The sequence below is a fragment of the Hyperolius riggenbachi genome, chromosome 2 (assembly GCF_040937935.1).
Source record: "Hyperolius riggenbachi isolate aHypRig1 chromosome 2, aHypRig1.pri, whole genome shotgun sequence".
Taxonomy (NCBI): Eukaryota; Metazoa; Chordata; class Amphibia; order Anura; family Hyperoliidae; genus Hyperolius; species Hyperolius riggenbachi.
The window spans coordinates 500,104,590-500,123,038 of NC_090647.1; the positions used below are offsets into that span (position 1 = coordinate 500,104,590).

General features: G+C 48.6%; 1 protein-coding gene across 1 annotated transcript in view; it reads left to right on the top strand.

Moving 5' to 3' along the window:
- Positions 1 to 4,902: 4,902 nt before the first annotated feature.
- Positions 4,903 to 18,449, top strand: part of IFNAR1 (interferon alpha and beta receptor subunit 1) — a 39,495-nt gene continuing 25,948 nt past the window's right edge. The window contains exon 1 of the mRNA XM_068270470.1: positions 4,903 to 5,068. Coding sequence (XP_068126571.1) covers positions 4,996 to 5,068 — 73 coding nt within the window. The 5' untranslated portion in view covers positions 4,903 to 4,995. The remainder of the gene's footprint in view (positions 5,069 to 18,449) is intronic.

The following is an 18,449-nucleotide window of genomic DNA, read 5'->3' on the forward strand; positions in this document are numbered from 1 at the left end:
AGGGGTGATAACAGGCTTCTCTCTCCCTGGCAATGTACAAGAATAGAGCCAGGCTGACTGAGAGAAGATTCATTACAGCAGCAACATTTATGATTATATTGAAATGTTTGCAATGCAGGGTCAGGATGTACACTACATAATAAACACAGAGCAGTGGGTATATGGAATTTGATTTTATGGCTGACAATCCTGCTTTAAAGCAAATCTGGGAGATTCTTTGGTGAATCATTTAGATACTTATCTCAGGAGAGGAAAGCCTTTGGATCCTACAGAAGCTTCCCTCGCCCCTAACCGGACCAGCGTAGACGGCTTGCACATGCGCAATAGCATGGAGCCGCCACCCAGGCTTGGCAGAAAAAGCCGAGCCTGTTCCTCTCCATGCCAGTGAGCAGCGCGAGCCATCTGCCTGCATAGCCTACACTTGTCAGGGCTTGTGGGGGTCCCTACGCTGGAAAGGCGATGAGGACGGCAACCAGAGAAGCCTCTGGAAGATCCAAAGGTTTCCTTCTCCGAGGTAAGTACCCAAATGGGGCTATTTTTTTCTGTTCGGGGTTACTTTAAAGCGGGATTGTCACCATAAAAATCAAATTTCAACAGCAACTGGTCTGAGTGTATTAAAGAGACTCCGTAACAAAAATTGCATCCTGTTTTTTATCATCCTACAAGTTCCAAAAGCTATTCTAATGTGTTCTGGCTTACTGCAGCACGTTCTACTATCACCATCTCTGTAATAAATCAATGTATCTTTCCCCTGTCAGACTTGTCGGCCTGTGTCTGGAAGGCTGCCAAGTTCTTCAGTGTTGTGGTTCTGCTATGAACTCCCCCTTCCAGGCCCCTCTATGCACACTGCCTGTGTGTTATTTAGATTAGGGCAGCTTCTCTCTTCTCTCTTATATTTTACAAGCTGGATAAATCCTCCTCTGAGCTGGCTGGGCTTTCACATACTGAGGAATTACAGACAAGGGCAGGAAGAAAAGAGCAGCCTGAAACTTCAGTGCATGAGAACTGCAGGGGGAAAGAAACACACAAATGATCTCTTGAGATTCAAAAGGAAGGCTGTATACAGCCTGCTTGTGTATGGTTGTATTTTCTATGTGTGGACATACTGTACATCAACATACTTCCTGTTTTGGTGGCCATTTTGTTTGTTTATAAACAAACTTTTTAAAACTGTTTTTAACCACTTTTAATGCGCCGGGGAGCGGCGAAATTGTGACAGAGGGTAATAGGAGATGTCCCCTAACGCACTGGTATGTTTACTTTTGTGTGATTTTAACAATACAGATTCTCTTTAAGTGATAAAGATGCTAATCCTGCATTCAAAACTTTTTCTGCTGTTATGATTTGGAGTTATCGGCGGGCGCCGCAGTCAATCACTCACACGTGGTCCGTAGTGTTCTGCGTGATTGACAGTGGCGCTCGCGCAGGTACAGTAGGGGACAACCTGGCGAGGTCGGCCTCTGCATCGGTGGGGACAGCAAGCCAGAGTGCTGAGAGTGGAGCTGTGGCGAGAAACATAGTGGCTGCCAGGGGCTGGAGGAAGCCCCGGGTAAGTATATTCCCTATAAAGCACAACTGAAGTGAGAAGAACATGGAGGCTGCCATATTTATTTTTGTTTAAACAATACCAGTTGCCTGGCAGCCCTGCTGATATATTTGGCTGCAGTAATGTCTGAATCACACCAGAAAAAAACATGCAGCTAATCTTGTCAGCTCTGACAATAATGTCAGAAACGCTTATCTGCTGCATGCTTGTTTAGGGTCTATGGCTAAAAGTATTAAAGGCAGAGGATCAGCAGGACAGGCAGGCAAATGGTTGTGCTTAAAAGTAAATAAATATAGTGTCCTCCATATCCCTCTCTTTATAGTTGTCCTTTAAGTCATACCCAGAATGTTTGCAATATTCTAATGGAAAAAAATTATATAATTAGTAATTTACTGCTTATGATAAAAAATATCTACTACAGTAAATAAGAAAAAAAATGTACATCCTTTCAAAAAATTAAATAAAATAATGATAATAAGTACAACAAAAACATTTTTATTTTTTACTTTATACTGTCTAGAGCAGTGGTCCTCAAACTAAGGCCTGCGGGCCAAATATGGCCCCCTGAGGCTTTTTTACCTGTGTTGCCCGCAAAGACTTTTACTTCATTTTATGTATACTCAGGCCCCCCAGCAGTCTGAAGTATGTTGACCCGGGCCCTCGACCCAAAACGTTTGGGGACCCCTGGTCTATAGACAGATACATGTGCAGGTAAGGGCGGTTGTGGCTGCTAGCGCTCTTCCGCAGTTTCCATTCAAAGTGGAACATCAATGTGTTACTTTATTTTCACACACTTGCATGTAATTCAGCGGGTGCCAGGGAAAGCATTCTTTGTATTGGCCAGGAAGTGGTTAGCAGGCTGCAGTGAGCCATGTATGAAATACTGGTCACATTATCATGCAGGCTGGATAGGCAGGCATTGCTATGGGTAGAATGAAGCAAAGTACCCACTGAATTGCTGGAAACTTCAGATGAACAAAGTTTCCACGGTCTTTCTATCAAAGATCTCTACCCATGGGATGTGGACAACAGCAACAGACCGCAAGAAGAATACCAACGATATGCTCATTAAATAAAGAATGATGCAGGGGGAAGTTCCATCGACTTTAGCAGAAAGATCGTTTAAAGATCCGTCCATTTGGTATGTTGAACAAATTGATACGTTATGACATAAAAACGGCAGCATGGCGTCCAGATTGACATCACATTGCGATCTGGAGGGCAAACCCATGTTAGGTATAGGCAGCGGTTCCTTGCCCATCTCCCCACAGCAGGGAAACACTGCAGATTTGTTCTGAACTCGGCACTAGTGGAAATTGGCCCCAAGGGCCCAATCACATTTGCAATCACAAAACGCTAATAACGCTAGTAATTAGCGTTGGTGATTTTTTTTTTATTGTTAATCGAGGTATTTTTCACTTAACTTTTTCACGATTTTTAAGCAATCGCGATTCATGTTTCTTTAACATTAGTATCACAATCGCTCAAAAGTCACTGCATACACTGCGATATTATTTAGCGATAATCGCCGTTGATCGCGGCAGTGAGATCACTGCCATATACTGTACTTTTAATTGCACTATTGCTTTAAAAACCCTTGCGATCACCGCCCTAGTATGAATAGGCCCAACAGAAAATTTAATGCTGGGCATACACGGCTCGATTTTGCCGCTCGGTTGTTTCGCCGCTCGATTCCGCAGTCAATTCTCTTATCTTCCGCTTGTTTTTCTTATCTGTTTCCACTCACTGCAATCCGGAATCGAGCGACGAAACGATCGAACAGTGATCAGACATGTCGGAAATTATCTATCGAGCCAACTTAATGGCTCAAAAAAATTTAACAGAAAATTGTATGGTGTGTACTAGGCAGGCATAACATTTGCGACAGATCTGTTTGGCTACAGAGTGGATGCTGGACAGTTTTAAGCCTCATCTACACGAGTAGATGAGGCTCCGATGTGCCTTATCAATCGAGCCGCTGATGCGGCTCGATTGATAAGATCTGACAGGACGGATCTCCCCACCGCCGATTCCCTGCTCGCTCCCCGCGAGGGGACAATGGCAGGGAATCAAGCGGAAGATAAGCGGCGCCGGCGGGGAATCGAATCCGGCGCACGCGCAGCGAGCGGGGACGCGGAAGAGGCGATCCGGCGGCTAATCGAGCCGCCGGATCGAAGCCTCATCTACCCGTGTAGATGAGGCTTTAGGTCTGATCGGCTCTCTCTTAAGTTGGCCACTAACGATCCAATTTCTAGCGAAAAATCGTTGGAGCGATCAGATAATTCTGATCGGAAGAAAAATCATTCACTACACCATCAACGAACCAATCTTTGCTTCCTATCTATCACAACCAACTAGAAAATCCAAATTTTGGTTTGACCAATTTTTATAATCGTTCATAATTGTGCCTATCAACCAATCTGATCAGAATTTCTGATCGCTCCAACGATTTTTCGCTAGAAATTGGACCGTTAGTGGCCACCTTTAAAGGGGCACTGTGTAAAAAAGTTAAATTAACCATAATTTACTTATTTCCTATGTTGCTGTCACTTATAGTAGGTAGCAGAAATCTGACAGAAGTGACAGGTTTTGGACTAGTCCATCTCCTCATAGTGGATTTTCAGCAAGGCTTTTATTCTTTATAAAGATATTCACTAAAAAGGATTTAAACAATGATGCTGGCCTGGAAGAAGGGGGATCCTGCGTGGCCCCCGAAACAATTGTCGGCTCTACATTTCTGTGGAAATACATGGCTCAATAAAGGAGCATTAAGTATTTGAAAACGGTGCGCTGACATATTTGACCATTAGTCCAAAACCTGTCGCTTCTGTCAGATTTCTACTACCTACTGTAAATGACAGCAACATAGGAGAAAAGTAATTTATGGCTCATTTTACTCTGGCAAAAAACATAATTTGTTTTCACATATTTTACAATTTTTCGCCATAGTGCCCCTTTAAGGTCCCTCAGTGCGAACAATCGTTATAGCCATTCCAGGACTTGACCCTGGAATTGTCATACAGTACAGCGGGGAATGACCGCTAGAGGGCGCCGCCCCTTCACACATGTCCGTATATACTGCGCTCCATGCCAGCGCCGAGTCAGGAAATTTGGGCGCCGCGATAGAGCGCAATGTTAATTGCGGCTATAATTGCGCAGCGCCTCTCACCCAGCAGCCGCAGCCCGTATCTCTACACCTAGGCTCTACCGGGCTGTGTGACTGCCTCTATCGAGAGGGCCATTAATTCGCAGCCCAAGTATGCTACGAGTGCGAAAGAGCTACAGGAACATGGCGGAGTGGGAGGGCCAGAGGAGGGGGCGGGGGTATGGCGTGGCCAGGGCAGGCGGCCCATGCTGGGGTTTTGTCTGGAACTGGCAGTGACGCCTCGGGCTGGAGAGATGCTGTTGCGACTGCGAGGAGACGGCGGAAGATAGCGGCAGCGAACTCCATGGCGGGGGAGCCCGTGCGCTGCACCCTCCTATTGCTCCCCCTGCTGGCCGGGCTAACAATGGCAGGGACAGGTCAGTGAGTGCGTTCTACTGCCTGGCACTTGTTTGTGGCTCTGGTACAGCCATTCCTATTTCTACACCTTTCTTTCACTGTGGTTCCTATAGTGATAACCTCTACCCCTGTATTGCCCCCTGCACTAGTACTTCCCACCCCTGTATTGCCTCCTGCACTGATACCTACCTACAACCCCTATACTACCCTCTGCACCAATACCTCCCACCCCTATACTGTCCCCCTCTGCACTGATACCTTACACCCCTATACGGCCCCCTGCACTGATACCTCACCACCCCTATGCTGCCCGCCTGCACTGATACCTCACCACCCCTATGCTGCCCGCCTGCACCATACCTCCCACCCCTGTACTGCCCTCTGCACTGATACCTTACACCCCTATACTGTCCCCCTCTGCACTGATACCTTACACCCCTATACTGTCCCCCTCTGCACTGATACCTTACACCCCTATACTGTCCCCCTCTGCACTGATACCTTACACCCCTATACTGTCCCCCTCTGCACTGATACCTTACACCCCTATACTGTCCCCCTCTGCACTGATACCTTACACCCCTATACTGTCCCCCTCTGCACTGATACCTTACACCCCTAACACCCCCTGCACCGATACCTCACCACCCCTATACTGGCCCCCTGCACCAATACCTCACCACCCCTATACTGCCCCCTGCACTGATACATCCCACCCCTATACTGCCCCCTGCACTGATACATCCCACCCCTATACTGACCCCTGCACTGATACATCCCACCCCTATACTGCCCCCTGCACTGATACATCCCACCCCTATACTGCCCCCTGCACTGATACATCCCACCCCTATACTGCCCCCTGCACTGATACATCCCACTCCTATACTGCCCCCCTGCACTGATACATCCCACTCCTATACTGCCCCCCTGCACTGATACATCCCACTCCTATACTGCCCCCCTGCACTGATACATCCCACCCCTATACTGCCCCCTGCACTGAAACCCTCCTCTCACCCACCCCTATACTGCCCCCTGCACTGAGGGACACTGATTCCTTTAAAAAGGTGAATATCACTTTAAATGTATTCTATTTTGTCAATGTATGCTGAAATGTTGGAACACCCCCTGCACTGATACCTCACACCCCTATACTGCTTTCTGCATTGATACCTCCCACCCCTATACTGCCCTCTTGCACAATACCTTCCTTCCACCCCTATCCTGCCCCCCCCCCCCCCCCCTGCACTGATACCTCCCACTCCTGTACTACCCTCTGCAGCAATACTTTCCTTCCACCCCTATACTGATACCTCTCTGGAGCAGTGCTTTTTAGCGCTGCTAGATTTGGGCGCAGCCGGCGCCTCCATAGACTACAATAGGAATCACTCCTATTGCAGCGCTCAGCCGAGGTTGCTTCAGTGTTCTCCCCAGAATTTTTTTCCAGCCGGGTGGCATGAAAAATTAGCCGGGTGGGGGGCGATGAGAAAATACAGGACCGGTGCTTCTGTGCACAAATCTGCTTACAGCATAGGAGGAGGTGAGCCGATGACAGCCGGGTGCTCACCAAAACTAGCCGGGTGGAGCACCCGGCTAAAAGAGCCTGGGGAGAACACTGTGCTTAAAAAAACACAATAATTCGGCCTCCAGCAATCGCTGGAAGCCAAATTATTTCATTCCCCCACTATTCATGTCGGCCTGGAGGGGGAATAGTAATTAAAACGGCCCGGACTTGTGCAGAAGCAGGATCAGCCATATACCGCTGTATCCTGCGCCCAAGTCTACCAGCGCCGATTTCAAATGTACTCATACCTCTCTCCCCTATACTGCCCACTGCAGGATACTTCCCTCCCACCCCTATAACTGCCTCCATGCACTGATACCTTCCACCCCAATACTGCCCCCCCTCCCCCCTCACTGATAACTCCCACCCCTGTACTGTCCCCTTCAGCAATACCTTCCTTCCACCCCTATACTGATTCCTCCCACTCCTAAACTGCCCACTGCAGGATACTTCCCTCCCACCCCTATAACTGCCTCCCTGCACAGATACCTTCCACCACTATACTGCCCCCCCCCCGATACCTTCCACCCCTGTACTGCCCCCTGCACTAATACCTTCCTTCCACACCTATACTGGATTGGATTGGATACTGCCCCCTCCCCCCTGCACTAATACCTCCCACCCCTGTACTACTCTCTGCACTGAGATGTCCCTCCCACCCCTATAACTGCCTCCCTGCACTGATACTTCCCAACCCTATACTGCCCACTGCAGGATACCTCCCACCCGTATACTGCCCCCCTGCACTGATGCCTTCCACCCCTGTACTGCCCCCTGCACCGGTACCATCCACCCCTGTACTGCTCCCTGCATTGGTACCATCCACCCCTGTGCTGCTCCCTGCATTAGTACCATCCAACCCTGTGCTGCCCCTTGCACTGATACCTTCCACCCCTGTGCTGCCCCCTGCACCGATACCATCCACCTTTGTGCTGCCCCCTGCACCAGTACCATCCACCCCTGTGCTGCCCCCTGCACCGGTACCATCCACCCCTGTGCTGCCCCCTGCACCGGTACCATCCACCCCTGTGCTGCCCCCTGCACCGGTACCATCCACCCCTGTGCTGCCCCCTGCATCGGTACCATCCACCCCTGTGCTGCCCCCTGCACTGCCCCCTGCACCGGTACCATTCACCCCTGTGCTGCCCCCTGCACCGGTACCATCCACCCCTGTGCTGCCCCCTGCACCGGTACCATCCACCCCTGTGCTGCCCCCTGCACCGGTACCATCCACCCCTGTGCTGCCCCCTGCACCGGTACCATCCACCCCTGTGCTGCCCCCTGCACCGGTACCATCCACCCCTGTGCTGCCCCCTGCACCGGTACCATCCACCCCTGTGCTGCCCCCTGCACCGGTACCATCCACCCCTGTGCTGCCCCCTGCACCGGTACCATCCACCCCTGTGCTGCCCCCTGCACCGGTACCATCCACCCCTGTGCTGCCCCCTGCACCGGTACCATCCACCCCTGTGCTGCCCCCTGCACCGGTACCATCCACCCCTGTGCCTGCCCCCTGCACCGGTACCATCCACCCCTGTGCCTGCCCCCTGCATCGGTACCATCCACCCCTGTGCCTGCCCCCTGCACCGGTACCATCCACCCCTGTGCTGCCCCCTGCACCGGTACCATCCACCCCTGTGCCTGCCCCCTGCACCGGTACCATCCACCCCTGTGCCTGCCCCCTGCACCGGTACCATCCACCCCTGTGCCTGCCCCCTGCACCGGTACCATCCACCCCTGTGCCTGCCCCCTGCACCGGTACCATCCACCCCTGTGCCTGCCCCCTGCACCGGTACCATCCACCCCTGTGCTGCCCCCTGCACCGGTACCATCCACCCCTGTGCTGCCCCCTGCACCGGTACCATCCACCCCTGTGCTGCCCCCTGCACCGGTACCATCCACCCCTGTGCTGCCCCCTGCACCGGTACCATCCACCCCTGTGCCTGCCCCCTGCACCGGTACCATCCACCCCTGTGCCTGCCCCCTGCACCGGTACCATCCACCCCTGTGCTGCCCCCTGCACCGGTACCATCCACCCCTGTGCTGCCCCCTGCACCGGTACCATCCACCCCTGTGCCTGCCCCCTGCACCGGTACCATCCACCCCTGTGCCTGCCCCCTGCACCGGTACCATCCACCCCTGTGCCTGCCCCCTGCACCGGTACCATCCACCCCTGTGCCTGCCCCCTGCACCGGTACCATCCACCCCTGTGCCTGCCCCCTGCACCGGTACCATCCACCCCTGTGCCTGCCCCCTGCACCGGTACCATCCACCCCTGTGCCTGCCCCCTGCACCGGTACCATCCACCCCTGTGCCTGCCCCCTGCACCGGTACCATCCACCCCTGTGCCTGCCCCCTGCACCGGTACCATCCACCCCTGTGCCTGCCCCCTGCACCGGTACCATCCACCCCTGTGCCTGCCCCCTGCACCGGTACCATCCACCCCTGTGCCTGCCCCCTGCACCGGTACCATCCACCCCTGTGCCTGCCCCCTGCACCGGTACCATCCACCCCTGTGCTGCCCCCTGCACCGGTACCATCCACCCCTGTGCCTGCCCCCTGCATCGGTACCATCCACCCCTGTGCTGCCCCCTGCATCGGTACCATCCACCCCTGTGCTGCCCCCTGCACTGCCCCATGCACCGGTACCATCCACCCCTGTGCCTGCCCCCTGCACCGGTACCATCCACCCCTGTGCCTGCCCCCTGCACCGGTACCATCCACCCCTGTGCCTGCCCCCTGCATCGGTACCATCCACCCCTGTGCCTGCCCCCTGCATCGGTACCATCCACCCCTGTACTGCCCTATTCACTGATACCTCTCACCCCTATACTGCCGCCTGAACCAATACCTCCCCCACACACACACACCTGATACCTCTTACCCTTAAATTTCACTTTGCACAGATATCTCCCACTTCATGCACCAATGCTCTTTAGGAGACCCAGCAGGAAATCTTATTGGGAAATTCCAGTAAGGTGATTGGGTGGACAGCACCCTCTCGAACTGCTAGGTTTCCTACGTTTTAGTAAACTACGCCCACACTATTTGCTCAATCAAAAGGCTTTGTGCTGTAAGGCTCTGTTCCCACTAGAGCCTCGGAACACTGTCTTTTTTTTGTCCATTCTCTGCTCATTGCTAAGCAGAGAGTGAACAGCTCCTTGTCACGCTGCCACGGATACACGGGACCTGTGGCAGTAAGCAGGCCGCACTTCTGTGCAGTCCTCGATAATCCCAGGCCAGGCGGATGTGTTCCCCCATGTAGCCTATAGAGGTGCGCATTTGCCTCAGGTTTCAGCCGCATCACTGCAGACCAGCTGGGTGGACATTATTCTGGCCGCTCCGGCTGGCTGCACGTGATGCAAAAGCAAGTGGGAATGGCGCCTTATGCTGGGAATACACCATGAGATTTTTTGGCAGATAGATGGTTCGATTGATAATTTTCAACAGGTCAGATCTGATTTTCAATCGTTTCTCTTATCCATTTCTCATAGAAGTGCATAGAAAATCAATCGGACAGTGAATCTGCTGAAAAATCTTCTTGTGTATTCCCAGGACACTGTGATTGGAGGACTGTTCCCATTGAGTATTCCAGCTGGGTCCCCTGAAGTAGACTAGTGCCACTCACTTCACCAATACCGCTCACTCCTGTACACAAATACACATAGCAATGTATTTCAATGGGCCTGTTTCCATTGCATTCAACAAAAATCTGTACAGCAGTGTAGTCAGTTTTCTGCACACTGCATGCAATTTTTCAAGTTTGCGTTTTGCGATTGAGTTTCACTATTTTTGGTGTGAAAATCCTCTTGTCCCCTCCATCTTGGGGTTCGTTTCCATTAAACCGCAGAGCTCTGCATGTCACTCCCGGCAGGGGGCGGGGCTTGCAAGTCCCATTCATTATAGTGAATGGAATCTCGGGCCGAAGCTCCCCAAAATGCATAGCTACATAGTTATTTGGGTTGAAAAAAGACATATGTCCATCGAGTTCAACCAGCAAATCATGTGCGGCGATTCAGCGTTGAATCGCCGCACATGACTGTAAACTGCAGACAGTGCAGTCTATGCACTGTCTGCTGTCCCTGCGATTGCGTTTCCATAAGCGAGCCTGAAATCTCGCTATATGGAAACGAGCCATTACCATGAGGACCCTGACAGATTTCCCTCTGTGATGTCATTGCTGGAAGTTTGGAGGTCCACATAATAAAAAAAAAAAAAAAAAAAAAAAGGGGGGGGGGTCTTGTTTTGAAGGGGAGATGGCAAGAGAACTATAAGGCCTTGTTCACACTATACGCAGGTTCGGCAGCGCGTATGGTGTGCAATCAGCAAAAACTTCAGAAATGGTTAGACAGCGCTTCTGACGTTCAGGCTATGGGCTTGATTCACTAAACCATGATAACTGATATCACGGTCGCGCTAGCGGTTTGCGTGCAACTTTTTATGCGCGCAAACGCATATTTTTCAGTGCTCGTGAAAAACATAACGCGCATTATAACGCACGCAAAACGATAGCACAACCTTGATATCAGTTAACACGGTTTAGTGAATCGACCCATGTGCGCTGCGCAGCAGTGTGATCCGCTATCGCACTACTGCACGCATTTTTGGCAAAGCGCATCGCTGATCCCATTCACTGTAATGAATGGGATCAGCAGGGCAACACAGATGGCATGCGATCGTGTGTGCTTCCGAATGCATGGCCGTACGCGTTTCCTAATGTGAACGAGGCCTTAGTGTGGATAAGTGTAAAATGCTTTAAAGTGCAATAGCCCAAAGCAACCAATCAGAATTAAGTTATGCCTGATACACACCATGCAATTTCCAGTCAGATAGATGGGTGGAATCAATTATTTCTGATAGGGTTTTTAATTTTTTTTAATTTTATTTTTTTTTATAGATTTTCTGATCACTTCTACTCAAAATCGATCATAATATGATCGGAGATCTAATCGGACCTATCGTAAATAATCGATTTGACCCCTCTATCTGACAGGAAATTGCATGGTGTGTACCAGAAATTAGAATAGTAGACTGTATCCATTGACATGAACATGTCTAAGCATGCATTATTCTTTGGTTTTTGCTTTTTTAGTCTGCGTGGCATTTATGGTGTGAAAATTCTTTGCCTTTTACATCTGCTGCATGTTGATGATGAAATATGGGACGCTATTGTAGCAATGTGAAACCTCATGCAGCATCCACCACCTTATACTGTGAGGTGTGGGAAACTTGGCTTGGCACACAGCATCGCCCTGTGCAAATTGTTTGTTTTCTTCATTAATAAAACCGCTATAACAAACTGACAAAGTCAAAAAAATGATTGATGTACTGTCTTCTGCTCTAAAATGCTGACAACTGTTAGGAAATAAAAAAGTGACCGGAGTTAATACAGAACAGGATGTACAGTTTGAGTATAACTAATGTGACACTGATTTATAAAGCATGTGATAGAAGTAGAGCATAATACCATGTTAGCCATCAGTTTAAACAAACCTGAATTGTAAATAAAAGAAAAAGATAATGTACGTGTAGCAGCATAAGTATGTACAACTGTGCTGGAGTCTTGTATTGCAGCAAACTCCCAGTTATCCAGAACTCAAGCAACTGGAAATCTCAACTAACCGGCATGCCTGAAGGCCCTTTCACGCTGGTGCAGTGCGCTATTTTACCTCAGGCTACCATCAGGACAATGAAAGTCTATGGAGCCTTTCATACCGCCGCAGTGCGACGGAAGTGGTGTTTTCGCCACATCCCTGTCGCAAGTGCAAATTACCGTGTGGCGGACCAGATGTCGTGTAACATGACTGCCGCAGTTTTACTTGTCGCGCTTGTGCGGAAGCGTATTGTAGCAATATGCTTCCACGCTCTTGATCACTTCAGCTACAGGCAGTGAGCATCACTTCCTGCTTGGCCTGCTGCCAGACGGGGATTACCGCGTATTAATGCGGTAATCCCTGAAGGGCTGTATTTGGCGGTGTGGCCAGGGGAAATTGGGGACTGTGTGAAACCGGCCCTGAGGAATAAAAAAAGGGGACTGTGTGAAACTGGCCTGAGGGCAAAATTGGGACTGTGCTTTGGGGGGTTTTCAGGCTCTAAAATACTCACGGGGCCTCCAGCGATGTCTAGCGGCTTTCCGGCATCCAGTGTGTCACCTGACCAGACTGAATCCAATGGATGTCTGGAGAACACTGTAAGGATCCTCTGGACCTTGATCGAGCCGGTGCCTTGTCTCAGCCGGATTGCTCCCACGGCTATAGAGTAGCTCAACACAAGAAAGAAGAGACGGCACACCACAGGCTGCAATAAACTTTGCTGTATTGGAACAAGTGTACACTACATGTTACGGATATTACATCCTTCCTCAGGTGTATCTGAGGACACCTGAGGAAGGATGTAATATCCGTAACATGTAGTGTACACTTGTTCCAATACAGCAAAGTTTATTGCAGCCTGTGGTGTGCCGTCTCTTCTTTCTTGTGTCACCTGACCAGTCTGGGAGGGAGGGATGACAGGGCACCCCAGGTTTGATATTTTATTATAATATAATTTTGATAACAATTATTGTTTACTATTAGAGTATTATTCAGGGCTGTGGAGTCGGAGTCGGGCAATTTTGGGTGCCTGGAGTCGGAGTCGGGAAAAAATGCACCGACTCCGACTCCTAATGAATTTGTAACTGTAATTAAAATAGAAAATATGATAAAATGTTCTATTTCTCAGATAATAGTCATTAAAAATAATGTATATATACAGTAATAGCTATGCTTAGTCCACAAAAATAAAACAAACCAATCAAAATTAGTTACTTGTGCTGCTTCAATAAAGCAGTCCCCGTATTTTTAAGGTCAGATATACATATCTGATTGTGACTGTATATATGATGTGTACACAGGAATCTCTTATATATACTAAATAACATCTATGCTGTAAGAATAAAGCCTGATGTGTAGCTGTGTCACTAATAGAGATGGTCAACGAGATGGAAATAATTCTGCATTGATGCTGATTTATGCAAATGTATGCACTCCCTTTGCTGATGAAATCAAATAATTTGATGTGTTATTAAAATTTGGTTTGGTGACTACAAATTAAAGGGTAACTGAGACGGATGAAAAGAAAAGTTTTATACATACCTGGGGCTTCCTCCAGCCCCCTTCAGGCTAATCAGTGCCTCGCTGTCCTCCACCACCCGGATCTTCTGCTATGAGTCCTGGTAATTCAGCCAGTCAGCGCTGTCCGGCCGCATGCCGCTCCCACAGCCAGGAACATTCTGCACCTGCGCAATAGTGCTGCACAGGTGTAGTATGCTCCTGCCGGTGGAGTGTGTGCATGCGCACTACGCCTGACTGGCTCAAGTACCTGGACTCATAGCAGAAGATCCAGGTGGTGGAGGACAACGAGGGACTGATTATCCTGAAGGCAGCTGGAGGAAGCCCCAGGTATGTATAAAACTTTAATTTCATCTGTCTCAGGTTTACTTTGTTACACAGTAGTACTATACTCTACATATGCACTCCCCACAGAGCTGCAGGGAATCCACTGAGAATGCAGTGCACATTGAACACAGAGGTGTTGTCTGTTTACAATCTCCTCATTCCCCTGCAGAGTACCTGCACATCACTCTTACATGTACCCACACTTCCATTGCCTAGGGCCTGATAGATGTTCTTTGTTCCGGTTTGTACCTTTTACAAGTACTCTTACCAAGGACTAGTTTTAGTCTAAAGGGAATAAATATAGTAGTCTACATATCCTTCTCACTTCAGTTGTCTTGTAAAATTCCTAAGCGTTGGCAGTTAAGAGACGAATTTCATGTTACATACTTTTAATCAACAAAATTGTAATATGCAAATTAGAGGAGTCGGAGTCGTGGAGTCGGAGGAATCCTAAACTGAGGAGTCGGAGTCGGTGGATTTTTGGACCGACTCCACAGCCCTGGTATTATTATGTAAATCTGTCTGAAAGTGGCAAAGGAAAACACTATGCTGCTTTCTATAGTAATTCTACAGATTTGGCAATAATGCTTTTTAAATCTCTCCCCTTCAGAGAATATACGAATCAGTTTTGATACTCCTGACACTCCTTTATCTCTATTTATGCACCGAGTGACTCAGAATGAAAGCGTGGTAACCAGAGGATCTATACTGCAGCCCACAGTGGTATTCTCTGGAGTATGTCAGCACTGCTGTTCTAGATCGCTTGCGACAGGTGTGCTTAGCATCCTGCAGCAACACATCTGGTGTTCACAGGGTGGTAAAAGCATCTCTCCTGCAAGTCGCAGCTGCTGTATGTAGTGTACTGTAGTGTACTGCTTTGCATGTTTCCTGTTTTCTTATTATTTATAAAGAGTGGAGCAAAAGCAGACCAATCCCCTTCTAATTACCAATAACAGTTAGCATTGCTTATAAAGATACCCCAGAGCCTGTTCAGTGTTTGTGGCTCCACCCCCTTTAGTAAATTTGGACCTCAGTCACCCAATGACTGACTGTATCAGGTTTGAGGCCTCTGCCATTAGCAGTGTAATAGTAGTAGCAATGTAAATATTCCCTTTGAAAATTAATCAGTGAATTTTCACTGGCTGCTGTAGGCTCCACCCACGTTTCTGAATATTAATCTGTCACCCAGTGGCCAACTATGTCAAGTTTGAGAACCCTGCCATTAACAGTGTAAGACTGGTTGCAGTTTATATTTTCCCATGTAAAAAAATTGTTGTTGGCGCCGCCCACTTTTTCTAACCTTGACATACAGGCACTCAATTACCACGTTTATGAGCTTTGGGGTACTTGGTATCAATAATTTGTATCTTCCCATTGAAATTAAACAAATCTGATTGTCTGTTTGTGGCTCCGCCCCCTTTCTGAATTTGAACCCCCAGTGACCAAATGTACCAGGTTTGAGGCATCTGCTAGTAACAGTGTAAGGATGGCAGCAATTTAAATATTCCCCTTGAAAATCAACAGGGGAATTTTGATTGGCTGTTGTAGGCTCTACCCATTTTCCTCATTATCAATCCCAGTGACCAACTGGGCAAAGTTTGAGAACTCTGCCATTAACCGTGCAATAATGGCTGCAGTTTATATTTCCCCTGTGAAATTTGTTTTTGTCTCCACCCACCTTTTGTAACCTTGAGGGCCCGTTTCCACTTGTGCGAATCTGCATGCGTTTACTGCATGCATATTCGCATAGACAATACGAGTGGATGGGACTGTTTCCACTTGTCATGATTTCTGAGCGTTTTTCTGTGCAGAAAAAATCTGCACGGCAGAGCCATCAGAATTTGCATACCGCTATGTGATTCGCATACAATGTATTTAATAGGGAATTTGCATGCGGTTTTGATATTCGCATGTGAATTCGCAGGGAAGCAATGGAAAAGCACGCAGGCACTGCCATGGTTAAATTCGCATACGTCATCCATGCGAATCGCATGAAAATTCGCATAGATCTCTCTCTCTCTCTCTCTCTCTCTCTCGAAAAATCGCAATTTCTCAAAATCGCATTGCACCAGTGTGTACAGGTCTTCATGATTTTTCTAAAGAACTTGCAATTAAAAAACGCATGCGATTTTAAAAGCGCAGCGCAAGTGTGTACAGGCCCTTAAAGGAATACTGTCGGGGGGAAATGAGTTGAAGTTACCCGGGGCTTCTAATGGTCCCCCGCAGACATCCTGTGTCCGCGCAGCCACTCACCGATGCTCTGGCCCCGCCTCCAGTTCACTTCTGGAATTTCAGACTTTAAAGTCTGAAAACCACTGTGCCTGCGTTGCCGTGTCCTTGCTCCTGCTGATGTCACCAGGAGCGTACTACGTAGGCCCAGTATGGTCTGTGCCTGCGCAGTACGCACCTGGTGACATCAGCAGGAGCGAGGACACGGCAATGCAGTCGCAGTGGTTTTCAAGTCTGAAATTCCAGAAGTGAACCAGAGGCGGGGCCCAGAGCATCGGTGAGTGGCTGCACAGGCACAGGATATCTGCGGGGGAGCATTAGAAGCCCCGGGTAAGTTCAACTCATTCCCCCCCCCCCCCCCCCTCTACAGTGCGAAGCTAATGCAGCCATTGCTCACATGCTTGCCACCTGTTTAGGTGAATGTCCATTCTCTATAGACTTCGGTCAAAGGGGTCGATTCATTAAACAATGATAATATCGCCGTGCAGGCACAGCAATGTCACCATTACTTCCGTGAGTAAGTACCACGAGATACGCTAGCAGCGTGACCCATGGTTCTCCAGTAGTATGCCTGCTACTATGGTAGTGTGCGTTACCATAGTAACGGTTGCGCTACTGGAGTTCTACAGGCCACACTATCTCAGTGCTTACACGTGGAATTACGGTAACAGTAATATTGCTGTACGCTGTGTGTGCGCATGGTAATATTACTGTTTAATGAATCATCCCAAAAGATATAAACATTGATTGAGGGGGCCTAGTTTTCATAGCGCTCTTAGATTCAGGGCTCTTTCACACCAAGATGTTGCGTTAGATGCGACGTTAAGGTCGCCTAACGTGCCCCTAACGCAACGCATGTTAGCTTTGAAGTTGGAAGTTATATAGAGCCGCGTTATGCGTCTCTTCATGCATACGTGATGCGTACTTTTTGACGCATACTATCGAACGAAAACGGCGCATGCGTCAAATTTAAAAAAAGCAAACAGTACTGAGCATGTGCAAACATCCGAATGCAGCCACATACGAGTATAACGCACAGCACGCTGCACTTTCACCTACCGTGCTGCGTTATACTCCAACGCAACGTGGGCACTGTGAACAGCTCATTCATTTATCATTGCTGTCAGCTGGGCTGCGTTACAGGCTGCTGTAACGTGCGCCTGTACGTCCTAATGTGAAAGCAGCCTCAATGTTGTAATAATATTTGACCTTAACCCTTAGACTGTCACTCATTTCTAAAATAAGCTAAGTGCCTGTGCCAGCTATTTTGGAATACTGGTCTCTAGGAGTTTCCAGATTTTTGCCTTCTTTCCTCATAGGATAATTGGACCACTAGATTAAATCTTCATTAGGCTAGACATGTGTTATGGGGTGTGGCCACTTCCACTGACTGTGTACATTGATAGGCGTTATCAGCCTTGCCATGCTGCTGGCAGTATGCCTGGAGACACATGGTCACTGACTTTCCTCACTGAGTTCTCTGCTCACATACCTCTCGATTTATATATAGGAACCCCTCTTAGTGTAAAAATGTTTAGGCATAAAGTGCATGCTGCCACACGCAGAGCCGGGACAAGGTCCTCCAGCACTAAAGGCTGAGACACCAAAGTGCGCCCCTCCATCCCTCCCACCCCAGCCGTCACACACTGTTTGCCATCAGACTAAAGGTGGCCACACACGATACAATAAAATGATCCGATTTGACGGCAATTCGATAAAAACGGATCTACCGAAAAAATCGGCAGCTTTTTTTTTTTTATTTTTTTTTCATTCGACTGAAAAATCCGATAGGATTTCCCGTTTTTTTTTTTCATCTATCTGGAATGCCAGATATTTTTCTTCAATTTCTCTAAAGATTGTATGGTGTGTGTTGTCAATTTATTAATATACCCACCCAAGCAATTTTCTCAGTTTCCAACCATTTTTATCATAATTGGGGACAAATTTAACATAGGTGTGTGGTACATTGGTCATATTTTTGAAATGTTACAATCAGTCAGAAAAATTGATTACAATTCTTAAATTGAACAGATATTTTAAAAAAATTGTATGGTGTGTGTGGCCACCTTAAGAGGCGCCCCTGGGCCCCCAACCGCCTCCAACACCTTAATCTATAGTTATCTGGCTTGCAGTCACTGCCATGTATCCCCTTTCTCTTATTTCTCTCTG